We start from the raw sequence: 19,769 nt of genomic DNA, 5'->3' as shown, positions 1-19,769 counted from the left end.
CACTAACCCTGTAGGGAGGTCTATTTGGTGGGCTACACCCTGGCACCAAATCTATCCGATGGTCCTCAGGTCTCTCTGGCGGTAATTGCGACGGTAATGAATCAGAAAAACAGTCACTAAACTTTTGCAAAAATGCTGACCTTTCTTTATCTAACACAGATAAATTTGACTGATCCCTATCTGAGACATCACGTGCAAAAATCAAGTACACAGAAAGATGATTCTTTATTACAGAAGTGATAGCAGAAGCAGATACAATAGGGACTGACTCTCCTTTAAGCTTTACATCTAAGATGTGAGTTTTGCCCCTATGCTGTACAGTGATCTTTTTGTTGTAGGCATCCAAGACTCCATGCACTCGGAACATCCACGGGATCCCCAACAAGGCGTCACAACCTTCCAGCGGCATGATGTAAAACTCTTCAGTGTCCACATAAGACTGAATATGCAGACGCAGTTTTCCAATGATGGGAGTAACACACTCTGAGTGGCCAGGACATGCCAACCCTGCCTCTGTTGTGTACCCCATCTCTTCAGCTCTGATGCCCAGCTTCATAGCTAACTCTGGTGAGATAAAGTTGGCTTTGGCACCTGGATCAAAGAAGATGAGTGCTGTCTGATCCCTAACTTTACCCCATGCCCTGCATAACTCACTGGCATCTGTGCTGGGCCTGTCACCCACCATGTCTGGCACTAAACCTGCGTGGGTTTAGGCTTCTTGCCTTTCTGGTCTTCTTTATCCTCTGAGTCAGCTGGCCTTTTTCTTTGTGGACAATTGATAGAAATATGACCAGGCTGCTCGCATATAAAGCATTTGTTCTCAGCCATTAGGACCTTCTTTTCCTCGAGCGACTTGCGCACAAAAGGCTTCCTTTTCTGTTTCTTTGCCTGCGCTGCAGAAGTCCCAGCTGAATCCTTATCTTTGGTGGCCTGTTCAGACCCCTGTGACGCATCAGGAGCCGTTTTCACAAAGGGCTTCTTCGCTGAATTTTTCTTTTGCTGCCCTCCTTTATCACTGCTCGGAAATCCACTGTCCTCTCCTTTCAACAGGGCAAGACCAGTGTTCGCAACTTCCATAAGCTGAGTAAGGGTAGCCACTCTATTTTTTGTACAGTAATCGCGAAGCCCTTTAGGCAGCCCACAACAATACTTCTCTATCTGCTCTGTCAATGGCACAAATCTATAGGAGGTCACTGAGAGTAATGCTTTACAAAACCTCCTATTGTACTCCAGCAAGCTCTTGCACGAAGCTGCCGTAAGCTGGTGCCAATCTGTCAGGACATCGGCTTCAAATTCATTTGATAGCCAAGCAGATGCAAACATTTGCTTGAAGTAAACCCAAGTGGCGGGTGCCTGTCCTTGCATTAACAATGTCGTCCACCATGTAAGCGCATTGTTCTTTAAGAAAGTGGCAGCTTTCCTAACCTTCGAGGCCTCTGTAAAATTCCCTCCCGCATAAGCTGTATCAAACTGCTGGAGGAAAGTGAGTGCCTTTGTCTTGTCCTCGAAACCACTGAAGGTACTGAACTTTACTGCTGCACCACCCTCTTTGTAAGCCTTCGGCTTCTCTAGTGCCCCCAAATTGTCATACGGAATGGTCTGCAACATGGGCACTGTACTAGGCATGATCGGCACGTGTTGGCCATTCACATTTTGCGTCAGAGGTGCGATATCTGGCTGCTGTCCAGAAAAACCAGCCATGCCAAAATGACCCTGTGGCACCCCAAACTGGCCCTGGTTGCCGTGGAAACCTTGCTGCATGCCGATAGTACCATACATGGGGTTTGGCATGATGCCTTGCATACCCCCAAACACTGTTCCTGGCATGTACGGCTGACTTCTAGACGCATAACCAGCCATACTTTGGAACACTGATCCACCTCCGAAATACCCAGGATGTACCGTGGGTGGTGGAAAAACTGAGTGCATAGCCTGGTATCCAGCTCCCTGCCCATTCAAGACAACATGCTGGCTCTGAGAGGTGGCGGGCTGAACTGGCATAACCTGTGGAATAGGCGTTCTAGCCACCTGTTCAAGCACGGGAGGAACCTGCTTTGGAGCCCCCGACTCCGCAACATGCGAGTGTTCCCTTTCCTCCTGCGCCTCATGAAGTACCTGGGCTTGAGCTTCAACAAGCTCTGTACGCGGCGTAGGTTGCCTATTTTGATGTTGCACTGGTGGCGCTTGCAAGAATTCCATAAACCTCGGATTCTGCACCAGCTGCGAAAAGACATTCACCGCGGCAACTAACTGAGTCTTAAACGCATCATCCTCAAGTTGCCCTGTCATAAAGCCCTGTACTACTGGAGGGACATTCACGTTGACAGGAGGTACAGACTGACGTGGCCGTGAGCTCTCGCCAATCTCAAAAACCATAGGAATCTCCTGCCTGTCCTTTGGAGAGGAACCCTCTTCCATAATTCCCTTCCCCTTGTCGGCCATAGTGTAATCCCCGCGTTCTTGCACTGTGTGTCTTTACCCTGAACAATCCAGGCTCACTCTTTGAGGAAAAAGTGATTGATGTCCCGGCAACGGAACCATGTAACTGGCCCGTAGGGCGGTAGGCGTTGGCTTTCACCCGAAATTCTTTACTTATGCACACACACAGAGCACTTTGCAAAGAAAACCTGCGACAGGAGTTAACACTTGAATACACACACGGCTCAGAAGCTAGAATGCTCCGAGCAGACGCCGACAACCTGTAGGCCCCAAAATTGGCGCCCCTTTCGGTATTTCTTTATTCTTTAGGAGGGTAAATTACAAGGTAAGGTCCTGGGAATCCTTCACGTGTATCCACCTAGATACCATTTGATTTGGCCAAATTTCGGCAGCATAACAGCCCCAAAACTTGCGTGAAACCAATTCCCCTGCTGGAACTCGCTTGCACTGTCGTATACCCTCTGATTCCTGTCCAAAAACAGTAAATTCAGCACGCTGTATTTACTGGTTTTTGCTCTGTTTTCAGCCCCAAACAGTCCCCTAACTGTCCTTTGCCAGTGGGGCACGATTCCCAATGATCCTGGCGTCCGTATGGCTGAAAAACAGTCAAATTACAGCGCATACACAGCGCTGATTTTGCACCTGTACGGTGAGGTTATGACCCTCACCAGTGCCTGCTTTGGAGCAGCAGTTAGCTACCCCTGTTCCTGCTCAAGGAGGCTCTTGCCTCAGCACAAAAGCATGAACCCACACAACTGTACATCAGTCAAATGAGTAGCCCTCTTGTGGGGCATCACATAACTGCACGTAGGGGAGAAAGAGAGCAGTATGTAGCGTGCGGGGCATCACTCCCGTCACCATACTGTGCATAGAGGGCAAGGTAAGCATTCCATAGCTTCTGTACCTGTTGCAATCCGCCTGTGGCTGAAAATGGCGCCCCCTTTGATGATATGCAGCTCGTTTTTGCCTCCCAGAGTGGCAGAATCGCTCACAAGCTGACACGTCGCCCAGTTTCCGAGTTTGGGCTTTCCCTGCTAAAAATATCTCAACTGGTGCGTCAGTTGACTTCACGGCAGAGTTGTAAAGTGTTCCCCTAGTCATACCGAAGGTAATGACGCGAACACATTTCACGGCCCAAAATAGCAGTTCCCTAAATTTTAGGAGATGCTTCCGTTGGGCTCCCACTGGTCTCCTGACCATCTATCCTCATTGGAGCCGCATCCAAAAGTGCAATGTGGCCCAACTGTCGGATACTTTTTGTTGGTAGTCCCACCTTGACTTTACGCCTTAATTGAGTTCACTTCCTAGTATCCACCAACTTGCTAAGTGCAACGGGGGGACCTATATGATCTTGCTCTGAGCCTAGACATCCTCTTACCATACGAATTCTAGTGCCGACCCCTTCCCGTCTGCGGGTGAATCTACCGTTCACATTGGCCATACAATGTCCGACCGTTTGCTACTTCAAAAAGAGGGTCTTAAACAAATAAAATAAACCCCATTGGAAAGAAACCAACAACCAAGGTTAGCAGTTGCCACATCTCTGTGACATGGTTAATAACTGCCACGTCCTCGTGACAGTACCGATGCTACTTATGCTGGGTACTGGGTACTGGGTACTGAGGTATTGGGGTTCTATGTCGACGACGATGATGTCAATGATGAGGTGCTGATGGTCTATGTCGAAGACGATGATGTTGACGATTGGTACTGTTGGTTTATGTTGGGGTACTACGGGTTCTATGTTTAAGACTGGGAGGTCGACGCCGAGGTCTATGTCGAAGATGATGAAGTCAACGATGAGGCACTAAAGGGTCTTTGTCGACGACGGCTCTGTGTCGAAGACGATGAAGTTGACGACGGTTCTGTGTCGAAGACGGAATGTTAGGTGCAGTGGAATGAATGTTCCGAACTGTGCTCAAGGTTCCTTTTGTTCTTATGGAAGGTAGAGCCTTCCGTTCTTAATGAGAGAATGCTATGATCACAAACAAAGTGAATGGACACTGTCGTGCAATTGTATGATACTGAGAGATAGAGAGAGAAGAGAGATACGACACCAGAGACGTTGTAAAACCCTCCTCCAAAGGCCCCACTCTCGTCGGCGAGAGTGGTCTACTTATGATTGCACAAATTGGTGCAAACTGAATGCATGTGACTGATACAAGTCTAGGCTATGTCGGCGGTGACGGCGGTGATGACGAGACCGACCTAAGGGCTGAAATCTGCAATCTTTCTACTGCTGTCCAAAAACGCTATGGGCTGAAATCTACTACAATCCAAAAATGCTGATTTTGGGGGACTGATTCTGTGGGTCTTTGTTGCTGAAAATCTGCAGGTTTCTTTAGGCTGAAAACTGATGGTCTTTCTGGGCTGAATCTGCTATGCTTTAGGGCTGAATCTTGCTGGTCTTCTATTGCTAAAAATGGAGATGTCTGCAACTGCTGGGATCTTCAAAAACGCTAGGCTGATGTGTCTCTGCAAATATGCTAGCTGTGTTTGCTTCTTCTGGCGATCCTTGTTGATGCAAAACGCTAGGCCAAGGGGGTACTGAGGTGATGATGCTGATGCAAAACGCTAGGCTTGGCTGGTCTTTGCTCTGGCGACGATCTCCTTGATGAGAAAACGCTAGGGCTGATTCTTCTTGCTCGGAGGAAATCCACCAAGGGGTCTTGTTGAGAAGTTGCCTGTTGAGCTTGGCTCCTGTTGCCTCTTCTGCCATTTTGCTTATATACAAACTTAGCAAAACTGCCCTACCTACTTTCCAACAAAAGTCACTTAAAAATAATAAGTGAAAAATATCAAAAATAAGTAAAATAGGCTAAATGCACTGGAAAATTCTCCTGAAGGATTCTAATGGGAATGCTTATGATCATGCTGTGTGCAACCAAAGGATATGCATCTACACTAGGTGACTGGGCATGCACGGTCTGCGAATAGACTCACAAAAGTTCTAGATCACTTCTAATCTAGACTGTCTGGATTGAATTGAACCGTGATCATGCTGTAGCTTGTCCACGGACACATAGGGTTGGATGTGTTACGTGACATCCCCCCCTTTTCAAAGTGAGGTACTGGTACCGAACTGTATGGCGTCGAGGGAAATCGCCAATAGCATCCGGAATCCTGGAAGAAACTCTTCGCCGGCCCACTTGGATGTGTGGGTCGTGCGGTACTTGAACTTCATAAAGGTCTGCAACGCTTGCTTCTATGGGCTGCGTCGAAAGCGACAAAGTCTTGTGTGGCTCCTTCAATGCTTCAACTTCGTCGAGTGTCATGCTTCTTTCTTCTTCAAGAATCTCCACGGCTGAAAATTCCTGAAACCACTTCCAACACAAAACCATGAACATATCCATTCTATGTAAAGTGAGTAGAAAAAATCTTGTCTTCCTCAAAGACTGTGTATGCAATGTAGATGAACAAAGAGACGGAGTGCCAAATTGTTCACCACACACACGCAAACAATGAGATCGAATCTTTCTCTAAGTATCTAGAGCAATCAACTGTGGCAATTCACAACGGAAATGCCCATGCTTGGTGCTCATACTTTCATGTGCTCTCTCTACAAATGTGTCATGCCAAGGAAGAGACATGGACTGTGATTTCCTTACATGCATACTTTTCAGCTTTTCATGAAAAATCCGCATACATTCGTGCTCATTCATGAGCGAAATGTGCTCAACGTACAATATGTCATGCCTAATAAAAGGGATCACATAAAGACGTTGACTAATATACAGGAAACGATCACGAATGAAACACTCGAACAATGCGTGCGTATCAATCATGCGAACACATAATACTTCCTGTGAGGTTTCTTTGGACCTAGGCTCGAGAGCCAAGATCAGTTCTTCCTGAATGATCGAATCGTCCTGAGGGGGTTCTTTGGACCTCGACTCGAAAGCCAAGATCAGTCCTTCGTGATTGATCGAAACTACAACGAGGTTAGCTTCGCTAGAAAAAGCATCCACTAACACATCATCCTTGTGAACAATCACGTAATCGTCATGCAAATCATCATGCTTGTGAGAAATCACATCTTGATCATGCAAATCATCATGCTCGGGAGAAATCACATCTTGATCATGCAAGTCATCATGCTTGGGAGAAATCACATCTTGATCATGCAAGTCATCATGCTTGTCATTGTCATCCAAATCATCATACAAATCATTGACATTCAAATCGTCATTCTTATCATTATCAATCAAATCATCATGCTTCTCACAATCATGCAAATCCTGTGTCATGCTTGGGAGAAGAAGAGACTGAGAGAGTCTCCTTCTCATGAATCTCTTGTATCTGTGCCAGCACTTGAGAAAAGAGTCGCAAGAACTCTTGCATGTGTCGCTTGCGCTGTTCTTGTCTTGCCTTTCTTTCTGCTTCTCTTTTTGCGTGCTTGCGATCCATTTATGCTTTTCTTTCTGCGTGTCTGCATTCCATTTCTGCTTTTCTTTCTTTGCATTCACGATCAAATTCTACCATTCTTTCTGCATTTCTTGCTTGGCGTTCTAACTTTCTTTCCAGAAACATCTTGTCCAAGGCCTCCATAAGAGTTAGTGCAATCCTTGACGTAGATGGGGAAGGGTCAGAAAAACCTCCTGGTGGGGAAAATTCTTCTTCGCCTCTCTCATGCTCATCACCTCCAAGCACAATATCCATTCCGCTTCGAGTGATGACCATTCTGAAGTCGTGGGTTCTTGTGAAACCGGCCCGTGGGGCGATAGGGGTTGTCACAAAGTGATGACGTGGCGGACAACAAAAACCCTAATTTCTGGCTGAAACCCTAAAATCTTTGCAAACCCTAAAATCGTCAAAAACCCTAATTTCTACTAAAACCCTAATTTTTGACAGAAAACCCTAATTTTTGCCGGGGTGCCACGTGGCAGCAGGAGCGCAGTACTGATTTCCGGAATTCGCGCCGCAAATTGCGTTGACTTCGTCGGTTGCCTCTAGGTGCGCGGCTAGCTGTGCCTCTTGCCATGCGTGGCACCAATTGATGGCATCATCGGCAAGGTACATAGCTGTCGTCAAAACTTTGCTATTTCCTGTCTTCTTAGTTGTCGCAAAATAAGCATTAAATTGATGCAACCAAGAATGAATAACTGTAGCATCCGTCTTACCGTCATACTTACTGAAAGTCAACTTCTCTGTGACTGGATGGTAGGAATCCGCATCGTGGCTTGCGCCACTTGATGAACTCCCACGATCTTTGGGATTCGGTCTTCGAGGCTAGGACTTGGGCAAGCAATTCTTGAGTGCGTAGCTCCCTTCGAGCTTCACGTTCGGCCTCCAAGGCCGCGTCTCGTGCTGCCGCTTCCTCCTTTAGTAGTTCTTTTCTTTCCTTTCTTGCGTCGCGTTCGCGTTCTAAAGCAATGCGATTTTCTTCTTGTTGTGCGCCAAATCTTACATTACTGTCGTCGCGCTCGCGGTCCTTGGCTGCTTGGTCTGCGGCCATTCTTGCAATCCTGTCGTCGCGCTCACGGTCTCTTTCGTCGCGCTCACGGTCTTGAGCAAGGCGATTTGCTTCTTGTCTATCCATCATGGCCATCATCTGCTTGACCATTGCCTCCATAGGGTTTGATGCACTTGGTGGCGTAGATGGCAAAGGGGGAGGGTTGAAGAAATCATCTCCGGGTGGGGGCGAGTCTTCGTCGCCTCTCTCATGCTCATCACCTGTATGCGAAGTATCCATTCCGCTTCGGGTGACGACCATGCACTATGATCTTGGGGTCTTAAGCTCGCGAGGAACTTGGGTTCTTGAGGGTCTTGAGGTTCTTGGGGTCCTTGATTCGTGAGAATCTTGGGTTCTTGAGGTTCTTGAGTCTTGAGGGTCTTGGGTTCTTGGGGTTCTTGAGGTTTTCTTTTGCTTGCGAATGGCGTTGGAGAAGGATCTTCTCTTCATCCGAGTTCTACCCTTTTCTGCGGGCGCACCCCTTGGCGGCCTTGCGCTCACACCAAGGTTGCTTTTTCCCACCTCACGTTGATTGGCCGGCCGCTAAGTGCACGGTCCGCTCTCAATGAGTGAAAAGAGACACAAGGGGAGGTTGGACAAGCCCTTCTTTCTTGGGATTCCTGTCACTCTTCAACAAAACACGATTAGGAATCGCCATGCCCAAGTAAACTTGGGTTCGTGCGATCGCAACAAGCAAAAAAAATTCTTGTGGTTCTTTCCTTGAGTAATGCAGAACACTTCCAAAGCTCTGATACCAATGTTAGGTGCAGCGGAATGAATGTTGTATTTTCTCAAGATTAGTGATCTTCATTGCTCAAGGTTCCTTTTAGTTCTTAGGGAAGGAGAGAGCCTTTCGTCTATGGAGAGGGCTATGATCACGAACAAAGCGAGTGGATATTGTGCGTGCAAGTGAATGAGACTGAGAGAAGGATAGAGAAGAGATACGACACCCGAGAGGTTGTAAAACCCTCCTCCGAAGGCCCCACTCTCGTTGGCGAGAGTGGTCTACTTTGATTGCACAAAGGTGTACAATGCGTATGCAATGGACTGATGCAATGGGACTATGCCGATGACGACGACGGTGACGACGATGACGACTTGATGGCTGAAATCTGTGATCTTCTAATCGCTGAATTTCGGGACTGTTTCGGTGGCTGAAAATGACTGTTTGGGCTGCGTTTTTTAGGGCTGAAAATGAGGGAACATCTGCAACCAATCTGGGCTGATCTGCTACTGTGTCTAAGGTTGAAAACTGTGTGTATCTGCCCTAGATTAGGGTTGAGAACAAAAACGCTGATGTACTTTGCTGCTAGCCAAAAACGCTATTGCTGATTTGGTGTTGCCAAGCCAAAAACGCTGAAGTGTCTGATATTTGCTAGCGTTAGTGAAGGCTGAAAACGTTGATTGGGATCAGGTAAAAACGCTAGGATCTGCTGAGGGGTAGCGCTCCAGAAACGCTAGGCTATGGGTTGCTTGAAGGGGAAAACGCCAAGCCAGAGTGTTGGGATGGCGATGGGTTGGATCTGGGAAAAACGCCAATGGAAGGTGGGAGGTATGGCGAGGCTAAGTGCCGAGGGAGGGTACTGCTGAGAAGTTGCTTGTTGAGCGGGAAGCTCCTGCTGCCTCTTCTGCTAGAAAGTGCTAACTTGGGTTTACTTATATATTAACTTAGCAAAATTGCCCTACCTACTTTTGTTGGAAAGTCACTTAAAAATAGTAAGTGAAAATAACCAAAAATAGGAAAATAGACTAAATGCATTGGAAAATTCCCCAAACTGATGCTAATGGATTCTGATGGGAATTTTGATGATCATGTTGTGTGCAACCGGACGATATGCATCTACACTCAGTGACTGGGCATGCACGGTCTACGAATAGACTCACAAAAGTGCCAGATCACTGCTTATCTAGACTTGATTGAACTGACTGAACCTTGCTTTGGTGTAGCTTGTCCACGGACACATAGGGTTGGGATGTGTCACGTGACACCCAGTTCTTCTAGCTCTTCAGACAGTTCTTCTAGCTCTTCTAGCTCTTTTGACAGTTCTTCTAGCTCTTCAGACTCGAGCGAAGAAGACAGTAAAAAAGCAAAAAGCGAAGCAAGAAACAACACTTCGGAAAGGGCAAGAAAAAGGCAAGGAAGTCTAAGTCTCGCCCAGTGAGTGACACTTCTACAAAGGACTCGTCTACGGACAGTTCAGACTCTGACAACGGAAACTTTTATGCGAGCAAGAAGAATTTTTACAAAGCCAACCAGTATGACTTTCTCGAAGATAGAAGCAAGAAAGTCCCGAGAGTTTAAGGAAGGTGGCCAAGCACTTAAGTTTGATACTTTTTCGGGATACTTCGATGCTTCGAAGGCTTTGTCTTTTGTACAGCAGTTTGACATCGCTTTCGCTGGAGGACGCTATTCAGAGCACTCCAAGATTCGGAGAGATGCCTCTTATTTTAAGGGGAATGCTCGCGCTTGGTTGTCCACGCTTCTATTAAGCAAGACTATGCCAGTTACATGGCTGAAATTCAAGAGGCTTTTTATTTCTTCTTGGTTGACTCAAGAGTTTGAGCGAGATATACGAGCTGCTTGGAACCATCTCCGGATGACCAAGAGCGATACAATGAATTCTTACTGTGAAAGATTCTGGAACTCTTTTCTACCTGCCTCTTCATTCAAGAAGATCTCGTTCAGAGAACAGATTGAGCGGTTTACCTTGGGTCTACCTTCAGAGATCCGAGACCATTGCTTGGAACAGAAGTCAACTTCTATTCAGGCGTTGATGAGTCATGCGAAGGGGGCTTTGCAATTCACTCTGGCAGTCTGACCTACCCCACAGATGAGGTCACGACACAACGAACCGGACAGACTTCTAGGAATGACAGTAGAAAAAGAAAGAGCAATCAAGAGAAAAAGGATGCACGAGAAAAAGGATGCACAACCCAGGCTTACTCTTTAGGAGCGGACTCGCTTCATCAGGGAGGGGAAGTGCTTTGGATGCGGTAAAACTGTACATATCTCCGCGAAGTACTCTAAAAAGACATAGAAAGAATAGAATGACAAGGACGACGAAAGACCTGAGAGTTCGAGAGCAGCTAAGGACCGTGTACGAAAAGGCAAGATGAAAATAAGACTGGTTCCAGATTGTGTGGGTACTGATCCCGACACCATGGATGAGAGTACAGAACTTTGTCGAGCTTGGGGCAAAGTGAAAGATCAAGAGGCCCTGATTTTCTTTTATGGAGGAGCCAAGGCCAACTTCATTTCACCGGAACTGGCGGCGCGACTCGAGATTACTCCCGATGGGATGGGACCACTTGCAGAGGCAATTCTAGTAGCACCCGGCAGGGACGTAGCCATTACACCTGTCATTGGCAAACTTCGGTTGCATTGTCAGGGGTATTTGGGGCATGAGGACTTGTTCATAATGCCTTTTGAGGGTTGTGATGTTCTCTTAGGGATTCCCTGGTACCACAAGAACAACGCCGTGGTCGATTATCGGGCGAGAAAAGCAACTTTGACTACAGAAAAGAGCTGAACAATTGTACTTGATATTAAACTGTAGGGCGAGTCTGTCCCTATTGTATCGGCTTCGGCCATTTCAAAATTAATGAAATCCAGTCTGTTTGTTTACTCGATCTTTATGAAAGAGTTGAGTGAGGATGATAGGACAAATATGTCTAAACTCGATAAAGAACGCCAAGATTTTCTACACTCACGTCGATTGCTTTTCAGAACGCCTGCCAGGAGAGTTACCACCTGCTCGTCATGAAGATCATACCATTGATCTGATACCCGGTAGTACACCACCGTGTGAGCCGAGCACAGAATGAAGAGATTATGAACAAAGTGAAAGACCTCTTGGAAAAGGGTCTTGTCCAGCCTAGTACTTCACCGTATTGCTCTCTAGTGTTGTTGGTTTTGAAGAAAGACAGATCTTGGAGAATGTGCATCGATTATAGAGCTCTCAACAAAATCACCATCAAGAACAGATTTCCGATTCCTAGGATCGATGATATACTCAACAAGTTACAGGGATCCTCGTGCTTTATTAGGATTGACTTGAAGAGTGGATATCATGAGATCAGGATAGCGTCGGGAGACGTCTACAAGACAGCTTTCCGGACGACTTTTGGGTTATTTGAGTTTTTGGTGATGCCTTTTGGCTTAACCAATGCTCCTGCGACATTTAACCGGATGATGGATAGGATTTTTCGAGAGTACATGCTATTTGTTGGCACTTTCTTTGACGACATCATTGTTTTCTCCAAGAATGAGGCAGAACACAGAGATCATCTGCTTCAGGTCTTTCAGGCATTACAAGATCACAAGTTAGTGATTAATGCAAAGAAAACTGAATTTTTCCTACCAGAGATACACTTTTTGGGACACATTGTGTCCGCAGTAGGAGTGCAAATGGATCTGGCCAAGATAGAGACTATTCGTGATTGGCCCGACTTGAGGAATGTCCATGAAGTTAGAAGCTTCTTGGGACTGTGTTCGTACTACAGGCGATTCATACGAAAGTTTGCAGAGGTTGCTTGCCCTTTGCATATCTTGACATAGAAAGGAGTACCTTTTTCGTGGGGACCCACAGAGGTGATTACCTTTCAGACATTGAAAGAGAAATTGACTACGAGACCCATTTTGACTTTGTCGGACTTGCAGAAGTCATTTGAAGTATACTGTGATGCTTATGGTCGTAGTCTGGGTGCGGTCTTGATGCAAGAAGGCCATGTCATAGCTTACGAGAGCCGTTTGTTCTCTAGGCCGGAGATGACAACACAGATTTATGAGAAAGAGCTTTTGGCGGTTATCCATGCTCTTACTCAGTGGCGGCATTACCTACTCGGAGCGGATTTTACTGTCTTCAAAGACCATCAGAGTTTGCGCTACTTCTTGTCACAGAAGCAGCTTTCGGAAAAGCAAATGCGGTGGGCGAACATCTTGTCACAGTTCCACTTCCAGATTGTCCATGTGCAGGGACAAAAGAATGTGGTGGCAGATGCTTTGTCTGGGAAACCGTTGGTTCTGGCTATTTCCGCGATACATCATAGGAGCTTCGAGGATATGGTCGATCAATATGCCACAGATACAGATTTTGCAGATATTTTCACACGGATACGGGATGGGGAGACAGTAGCTGGATACTCCCTTCGGGAAGGCTACTTGATGAAAAAGACTATGTTGTGCGTTACACAGCCGTTGAGGGAAAAGGTTATGACTGAATGCCACAGTCCACCTTTTACGGGTCACCGTGACATTGCTACCACCATGAAAGGGGTAGAGAGATACTTCTATTGGCCGAGACTCAAGAAAGATGTGGTTGAGTTTGTGCGCAGTTGCTTGGTATGCCAGAAGGTCAAGTTTGACAGGCATAAGGCACAGGGATTGTTACAGCCTTTACCCATACCCACCCGCCCCTGGGAAAGTATAGCGATGGATTTCATTTTTGATCTCCCGAGAACACAGAGCGGTCACGATGGTATCTGGAATGCTTGGTATGCCAGAAGGTCAAGTTTGACAGGCATAAGGCACAGGGATTGTTACAGCCTTTACCCATACCCACCCGCCCCTGGGAAAGTATAGCGATGGATTTCATTTTTGATCTCCCGAGAACACAGAGCGGTCACGATGGTATCTGGAATGTTATTGACAGATCTAGTAAACAGGCTCATTTCATTCCAGTGAAGAAAACAGTCAAGCCGGATCACTTAGCGAGACTGTTCGTGGCCCAGATTTTCAGATTACATGGCATGCCTGAGACGATTAACAGAGACCCGAGATTTACAATTTTGTTTTGGAAGGCAATTTGGGAGTACATTGGCACATGGTTGTAGTTCTCGTCATCTTTCCACCCGCAGACTGACGGGCAATCCGAGATTGCCAATTCAGTGGTTCTAGATTTATTGAAGTCTTATATCCCAGATCAGAAGACTCAATGGGAAAGATATTTACCTTTGGTGGAATTTGCCTACAATAACATGATGCACTCTTCGACGGGGAAGGTGCCATTTGAGATTGTTGAAGGTGCTGCGAAGGTTCCACCCTTCGTGAGCACGAAAGATAAGATCTTTGAAGCGGATGAATATACGTGAGATCTGGATATGACTTTTGCCAAGGTTCGCGAAACTTTGCAAAAGTCTCAAGAACGACAGAAAAAGGCAGCGGATCGCCATGGTCGCGACATGAAATTGAAGGAGGATGATTGGGTGCTCTTACGTTTTGAGAAGGCACGCCTACGAAAGAAAAAGGGAAAGGAGAGGCTTTTTCCAAAGCTTAGTATGCGATACTACGACCCTTTCCAGATTACTGAAAAGATAAATGATGTCTCCTTCCGAATGAAACAGCCGGAGATCTGGTGCAGTGGGATGCACAAGAGGGGAGTCACTCCACTCCTGTGTCAACAGATGCCTTGATTTAGATACTAGAGTCAATGATGTCTCTTTGAGCTTCAGGGATACTGAGAGCTGACAGTATTCTGCTGTATGACTTTATGAAATGGAATTCCTGATAATGATACTGATTTGTTCTTGACTTCTTGTGAGTGCAGGAACTGATAGACGAATCGACTGCAGCATTTTGGTCTGATTGATCTCGAATAGACATGGTTGCAATAGGGGTTAGTCAATCGGACATCGATGAGGTCCCGATTGGACCTAGATGTGATTGCTAGCTACATTGCGGATAAATCATGGTCTAAGATCCGAATGAATGTTGAATGTCATGTGATGTCTCCAGATGTCTCGAGATGTCTGGTGATGTCGTGTGATGTGATTGTCGATTTTGTACATGTGCTAGATGTGTGTTCCTAGTACGTAGGTACTAACAGTCAGTGTCTACTAAGACGGTTTATGGCTTTTGTCGGTTTTGCAGGCGTAATCACGGTCGATTACAATGCTTTCAAGAGGGGGGTATGTCACAAAGTGATGACGTGGCGGACATCAAAAACCCTAATTTCTGGCTGAAACCCTAAAATGCCTGCAAACCCTAAAATCTGCCAGAAACCCTAATTTCTGCTGAAACCCTAATTTCTGACAGCAAACCCTAATTTCTGCGAGGGTGCCGCATGGCAGCAGGAGCGCAGTTTGGATTTTTCGGAATTCGCGCCGCAAAATGCGCTGACAGCTTTTTGGGCGTTGTTTTGTACTCTACGCAAGAGAATGTTTTTTTTTAATAAAAAAAAAAGAGAAGAGCTTGAGAGAGAGGAGCTTTTGAGCTCTTATGCTTTTAACTTGAAAGCTTTTGGGGCTCTGCTTTTGGGCATCCCTTGTACTTTTAAATACGTGGAGAGGGCTTCACTTCTCAGAGCATTTGGACGCAGAGTCTGAGAGTGAATCCCGACCCACTCTCTTGTACTTTGAACTGATTAATATAAAAAGAAATACCGAAAGGGGCGCCAGTCTTTGGATCTCTAGGCACGGAACTCCGCCGGGCCAGTGCAAATCTATTGTGATCTGTGAATTGTTTTGAAGTGGTTATTTGGTCATGTCGCGGTTGATTCTTGACTTGGAGTGTCCAAATCTGTTTACAGGGGTTGGCTTTCACCCGAAATTCTTTAACAGAGGGAATAAAACCTGTGATCTCCTACGAGCTGCCCTGCAGAATTCAGGCTGAGAAACACTTGTTCTGGCCCGATTTCGGCAGCAGAACTCTACTAGGACGCTTCACAGTCAGTATCCTTACGCAAAAAATGACTTTCCGAACACATACGGACTCTTTGCAAAACCTGGCGAGAATCTGCAGCACGCTGAATTCTCTGTTTTCTGCCCTGAAAATGCGCCATATCACTTGTAGAGCGGTCCGTTTAGGGCCGAAACCCTAAACCTGGAAAAAATACACAGCAGGCTGTAATTTCCTGTTTTGGGCTCCGTTTCGCGTGCCGGTCGCATCTGTAGCAAGACCTCGAGCTCCCGCACCTGTAGGGCTACTTGCCCTTTGAATCGGACGATATTTCTCACGTGAAACCTCTCCGAATTCACGTGTACCTATCGGGGATTGGCCGCTAGCTAATCCAGTACCTGTGCAAGAGGCTCTTGCCTCGGCAATCGCGCATGAACCCACGTAACTGTACATTGGTCAAATGAAAAGCCCACTAGAGGGGCATAACATACTGCTCATAGAGGAGAGAGAGAGAGAGCAATGCGTAGCGTGCAGGGCATCACTCCTGGCACCGCACTGTACATAAGGGGGAAAGGAAGCACTCCATAGCCTAGTCATACCGGAGGTAATGACGTGAACACATTTCGCGGCCCAAAATAGCAGTTCCCTAAATTTTAGGAAATGATTCCGTTGGGCTCCCATTGGTCATCTGACCATCTATCGTCATTGGGACCGCATCCAAAAGTGCAATGTGGCCCAATTGTCGGATACTTTCCGTTGGTAGTCACACCTTGACTCTAGGCCTTTATTGAGGTCACTCCCTAGTATCCAACAACTTGCCAAGTGCGACGGGGGGACCTATATGATCTTGCTCTGAGCTTAGACATCCTCTTACTATACGAAATCCAGTGCCGACCACTTCCCATCTGCGGGTGAAACTGCCGTTCACATTGGCCATACAATGTCCGACCGTTTGCTACTTAAAGAAGAGGGTCTCAAAAATAAAACAAAACCCATTGGAAAGAAACCAACAACTAAAGTTAGCAGTTGCCACGTCCTCGTGACATAGTTAACAGTTGCCATGTCCCCGTGGCATCTTGTGGGTTCTTAAGTTCACGAGGAACTTGGGTTCTTGAGGGTTTTCTTTCGCTTGCAAACCGTGTGTAAGAAGGATCTTCTCTTCACCCGAGTTCTACTCTTTTCCGCGGGCGCACCCCTTGGCGGCCTTGCGCTCACACCAAGGTTGCTTTTTCCCACCTCACGTCGATTGGCCGGTTGCTAAGTGCACGGTCCGCTCTCAATGAGTGAAAAGATACACAAGGGGAGGTTGGGCAAGCCCTTCTTTCTTGGGATTCGTGTCACTCTTCAAAAACACGATTAGGAATCGACACGCCCAAGCGAACTTGGGTTCGTGCGACCGCAACAAGCAAAAGAAATTCTGTGGTTCTTGTGGTTCTTTCCTTGAGTGATATAGAACACTGCCAAAGCTCTGATACCAATGTTAGGTGCAGCGGAATGAATGTTTGCGCTTTGCTCAAGATGAGTGCTCCGAACTGTGCTCAAGGTTCCTTTTGTTCTTATGGAAGGTAGAGCCTTCCGTTCTTAATGAGATAATGCTATGATCACAAACAAAGTGAATGGACACTGTGCGTGCAAGTGTATGAGAGAGAGAGAGAGAGAGAGAGAGAGAGAGAGAGAGAGAGAGAGAGAGAGAGATACGACACCAGAGACGTAAAACCCTCCTCCGAAGGCCCCACTCTCACCGACGAGAGTGGTCTACTTATGATTGCACAAACTGGTGCAAACTGAATGCATGTGACTGATCCAAGTCTAGGCTATGTTGGCGGTGACGAAGGTGATGACAAGACCGACCTAAGGGCTGAAATTTGCAATCTTTCTACTGCTGTCCAGAAATGCTATGGACTGAAATCTGCTACAATCCAAAAACGCTGATTTTGGGGGCTGATTCTGTGGGTCTTTGTTGCTGAAAATCTGCAAGTTTAGGGCTGAAAACTGAGGTTTCTTTAGGCTGAAAACTGATGGTCTTTCCGGGCTGAATCTGCTACGCTTTAGGGTTGAAACGCTAGCTGTGTTTGCTTCTTCTGGCGATCCTTGTTGATGCAAAACATTAGGCAAGGGGGTATTGAGGCGATGATGCTGATGCAAAACGCTAGGCTTGGCTGGTCTTTGCTCTGGCGACGATCTCCTCGATGAGAAAACGCTAGGGCTGATTCTTCTTGCTCGGAGGAAATCCACCAAGGGGTCTTGCTGAGTAGTTGCCTGCTCAGCTTGGCTCCTGTTGTCTCTTCTGCCATTTTGCTTATATACAAACTTAGCAAAATTGCCCTACCTTCTTTCCAACAAAAGTCACATAAAAATAATAAGTAAAAAATAGGTAAAATAGGCTAAATGCACTGGAAAATTCCCCTGAAGGATTTTGATGGGAATGCTTATGATCATGCTGTGTGCAACCAGAGGATATGCATCTACACTAAGTGACTGGGCATGCACGGTCTACGAATAGACTCACAAAAGTGCTAGATCACTTCTAAGCTAGATTGACTGGATTGAACTGAACCCTGATCATGTTGTAGCTTGTCCACGGACACATAGGGTTGGATGTGTCACGTGACACAGAAAGGTCGACAACGGTGCTATGGCTGGTAATTGGAAACGTTGAAGTGTTTAGGATTTAGGTCGGATCTAGTACTACCCACAAACACAAGGGACACTTACTTCACTTGAAAGAACTGAATTGAACTGCAAGAAAGAGGGAGTCACGAGATAGAGATAAAGAGATGACACAGTATGTCATGTCCCGACCCTCATTGGCCCCCTTGCTCTGTTGCCGAGCAAGTACTTTCTATATTCTTGCACAAATGCTACTACAATGATGTTGATGCTACTGATGTTGGGTACTGGTACTGAGGTACTGAGGTTCTATGTCGATGACGAGGATTTTGACGATGAGGTGTTGATGGTCTATGTCGAAGACGAAGATGTCGACGACGGGTACTACTAGTTTATGTCGGGGTACTGTGGGCTCAATGTCGAAGACAAGGAGGTCGACGACGAGGTCTATGTCGAAGACGATGAAGTTGACGATGAGGTACTAAGGGTCTTTGTCGACGACGCATCTGTGTCGAAGACGGTGAAGTGGACAACGGTTCTGTGTCGAAGACGGAAAGGTCGACAACAATGCTATGGCTGAAAACTGGAAACGTTGAGGTGCTGCTGTGGTAGATGCGAGGCTGATGTTGTGGGTACGACGAGACTAATGGCTGAAAGCTGAGCACAAAATGCTGGCTGGTTGATGCTGAAACGCTGGTTCTACTGCTGAGAAAAGGCTGGAAACTGTCTGCTATTATATGCTGAAAACGCTGATGTATGCTGGGCTGAAAACCAATAATGCTTGCTGGTCCTGCTGGTCTTGATGCTGAAAACCAAAGCGCTGGCTGGTCCTGTGAAAAATGCGAGGGCTGATGGGTAATTGCTGACGAGCGCTGGCCTTGACGGTTCTACTGAGAAGCTCCCTATCTGCTGCTCCTCCTTCAACTGGCGCTCACCCTCTCCTCATATAGGTGTCAACATACTGAGTTGAGCAAAGTCAATTCAGCCCAGGATTCCTTAAATTACCCCCCAAGTCGCTTATTAAATAAGTGACCCCCATAAGAGGTGGTTCACGTGCGGCGAAACCTACATGCTGAAAATGCTTTACTGTGCAAGAGAGGGTAATGCAACTGTGACCGGCCTTGACATGCATGTCTTGCTAGAGGCTCACAAGGTGCCAGGCAAGGTCGTACGCTAAGATTGACTCTAGACTATGGTAGAAGCATGTCCAATTGGTGCAAATTAAGTGTGCACGTGACAGAATTTTACGAAAGAAAGGAAATCTTCCAAGTTTATAAAAGCTTTGACAGAGCACGAGTATTATGTACACTTTTGGGTACATAGATAACGCATCAAGATGCAGACCTTGTTGTCAAGGTGAGTCGACTATTAGTCAAATTTTTTTCTGCCAACTAGAATGAGACAAGTCAACGTCCTTTTTAGAAAGTACTTGGCATTTGAGGGTACCTCTCTTCAGCGCCTTTTTGCGTTTGCCATTTTGACAGGAGAATCTCTATTTGAGATGTGTTCAGTTGCTTTGAGTTTCTTTGTTGAGAAGCGGTATTCTGATGGTCGTCGATCATCGAGAACTCTAATACTCACGTAGCAAGTATGGTAGTACAATCCACTCCCATATTACCAATGTGAGTATGAACTCTTATGTTTGTGAGTTCA

The 19,769-nt window shown here is 46.4% G+C and overlaps 2 protein-coding genes across 2 annotated transcripts in view; both read left to right on the top strand.

Moving 5' to 3' along the window:
- LOC147456790 (DNA polymerase I B, chloroplastic/mitochondrial-like) overlaps positions 1-19,769 on the top strand; it is an 89,168-nt gene that overhangs the window by 50,875 nt on the left and 18,524 nt on the right. The window lies entirely within an intron of this gene.
- The window catches only part of LOC147456791 (uncharacterized), an 18,284-nt gene continuing 17,025 nt past the window's right edge, over positions 18,511-19,769 (top strand). The window contains exon 1 of the mRNA XM_086511873.1: positions 18,511-18,594. Coding sequence (XP_086367999.1) covers positions 18,511-18,594 — 84 coding nt within the window. The remainder of the gene's footprint in view (positions 18,595-19,769) is intronic.

Source organism: Adiantum capillus-veneris, chromosome 5, assembly GCF_014529385.1.
Source record: "Adiantum capillus-veneris isolate H3 chromosome 5, ASM1452938v2, whole genome shotgun sequence".
Taxonomy (NCBI): Eukaryota; Viridiplantae; Streptophyta; class Polypodiopsida; order Polypodiales; family Pteridaceae; genus Adiantum; species Adiantum capillus-veneris.
This window is presented reverse-complemented; position numbering and strand designations above follow the sequence as displayed.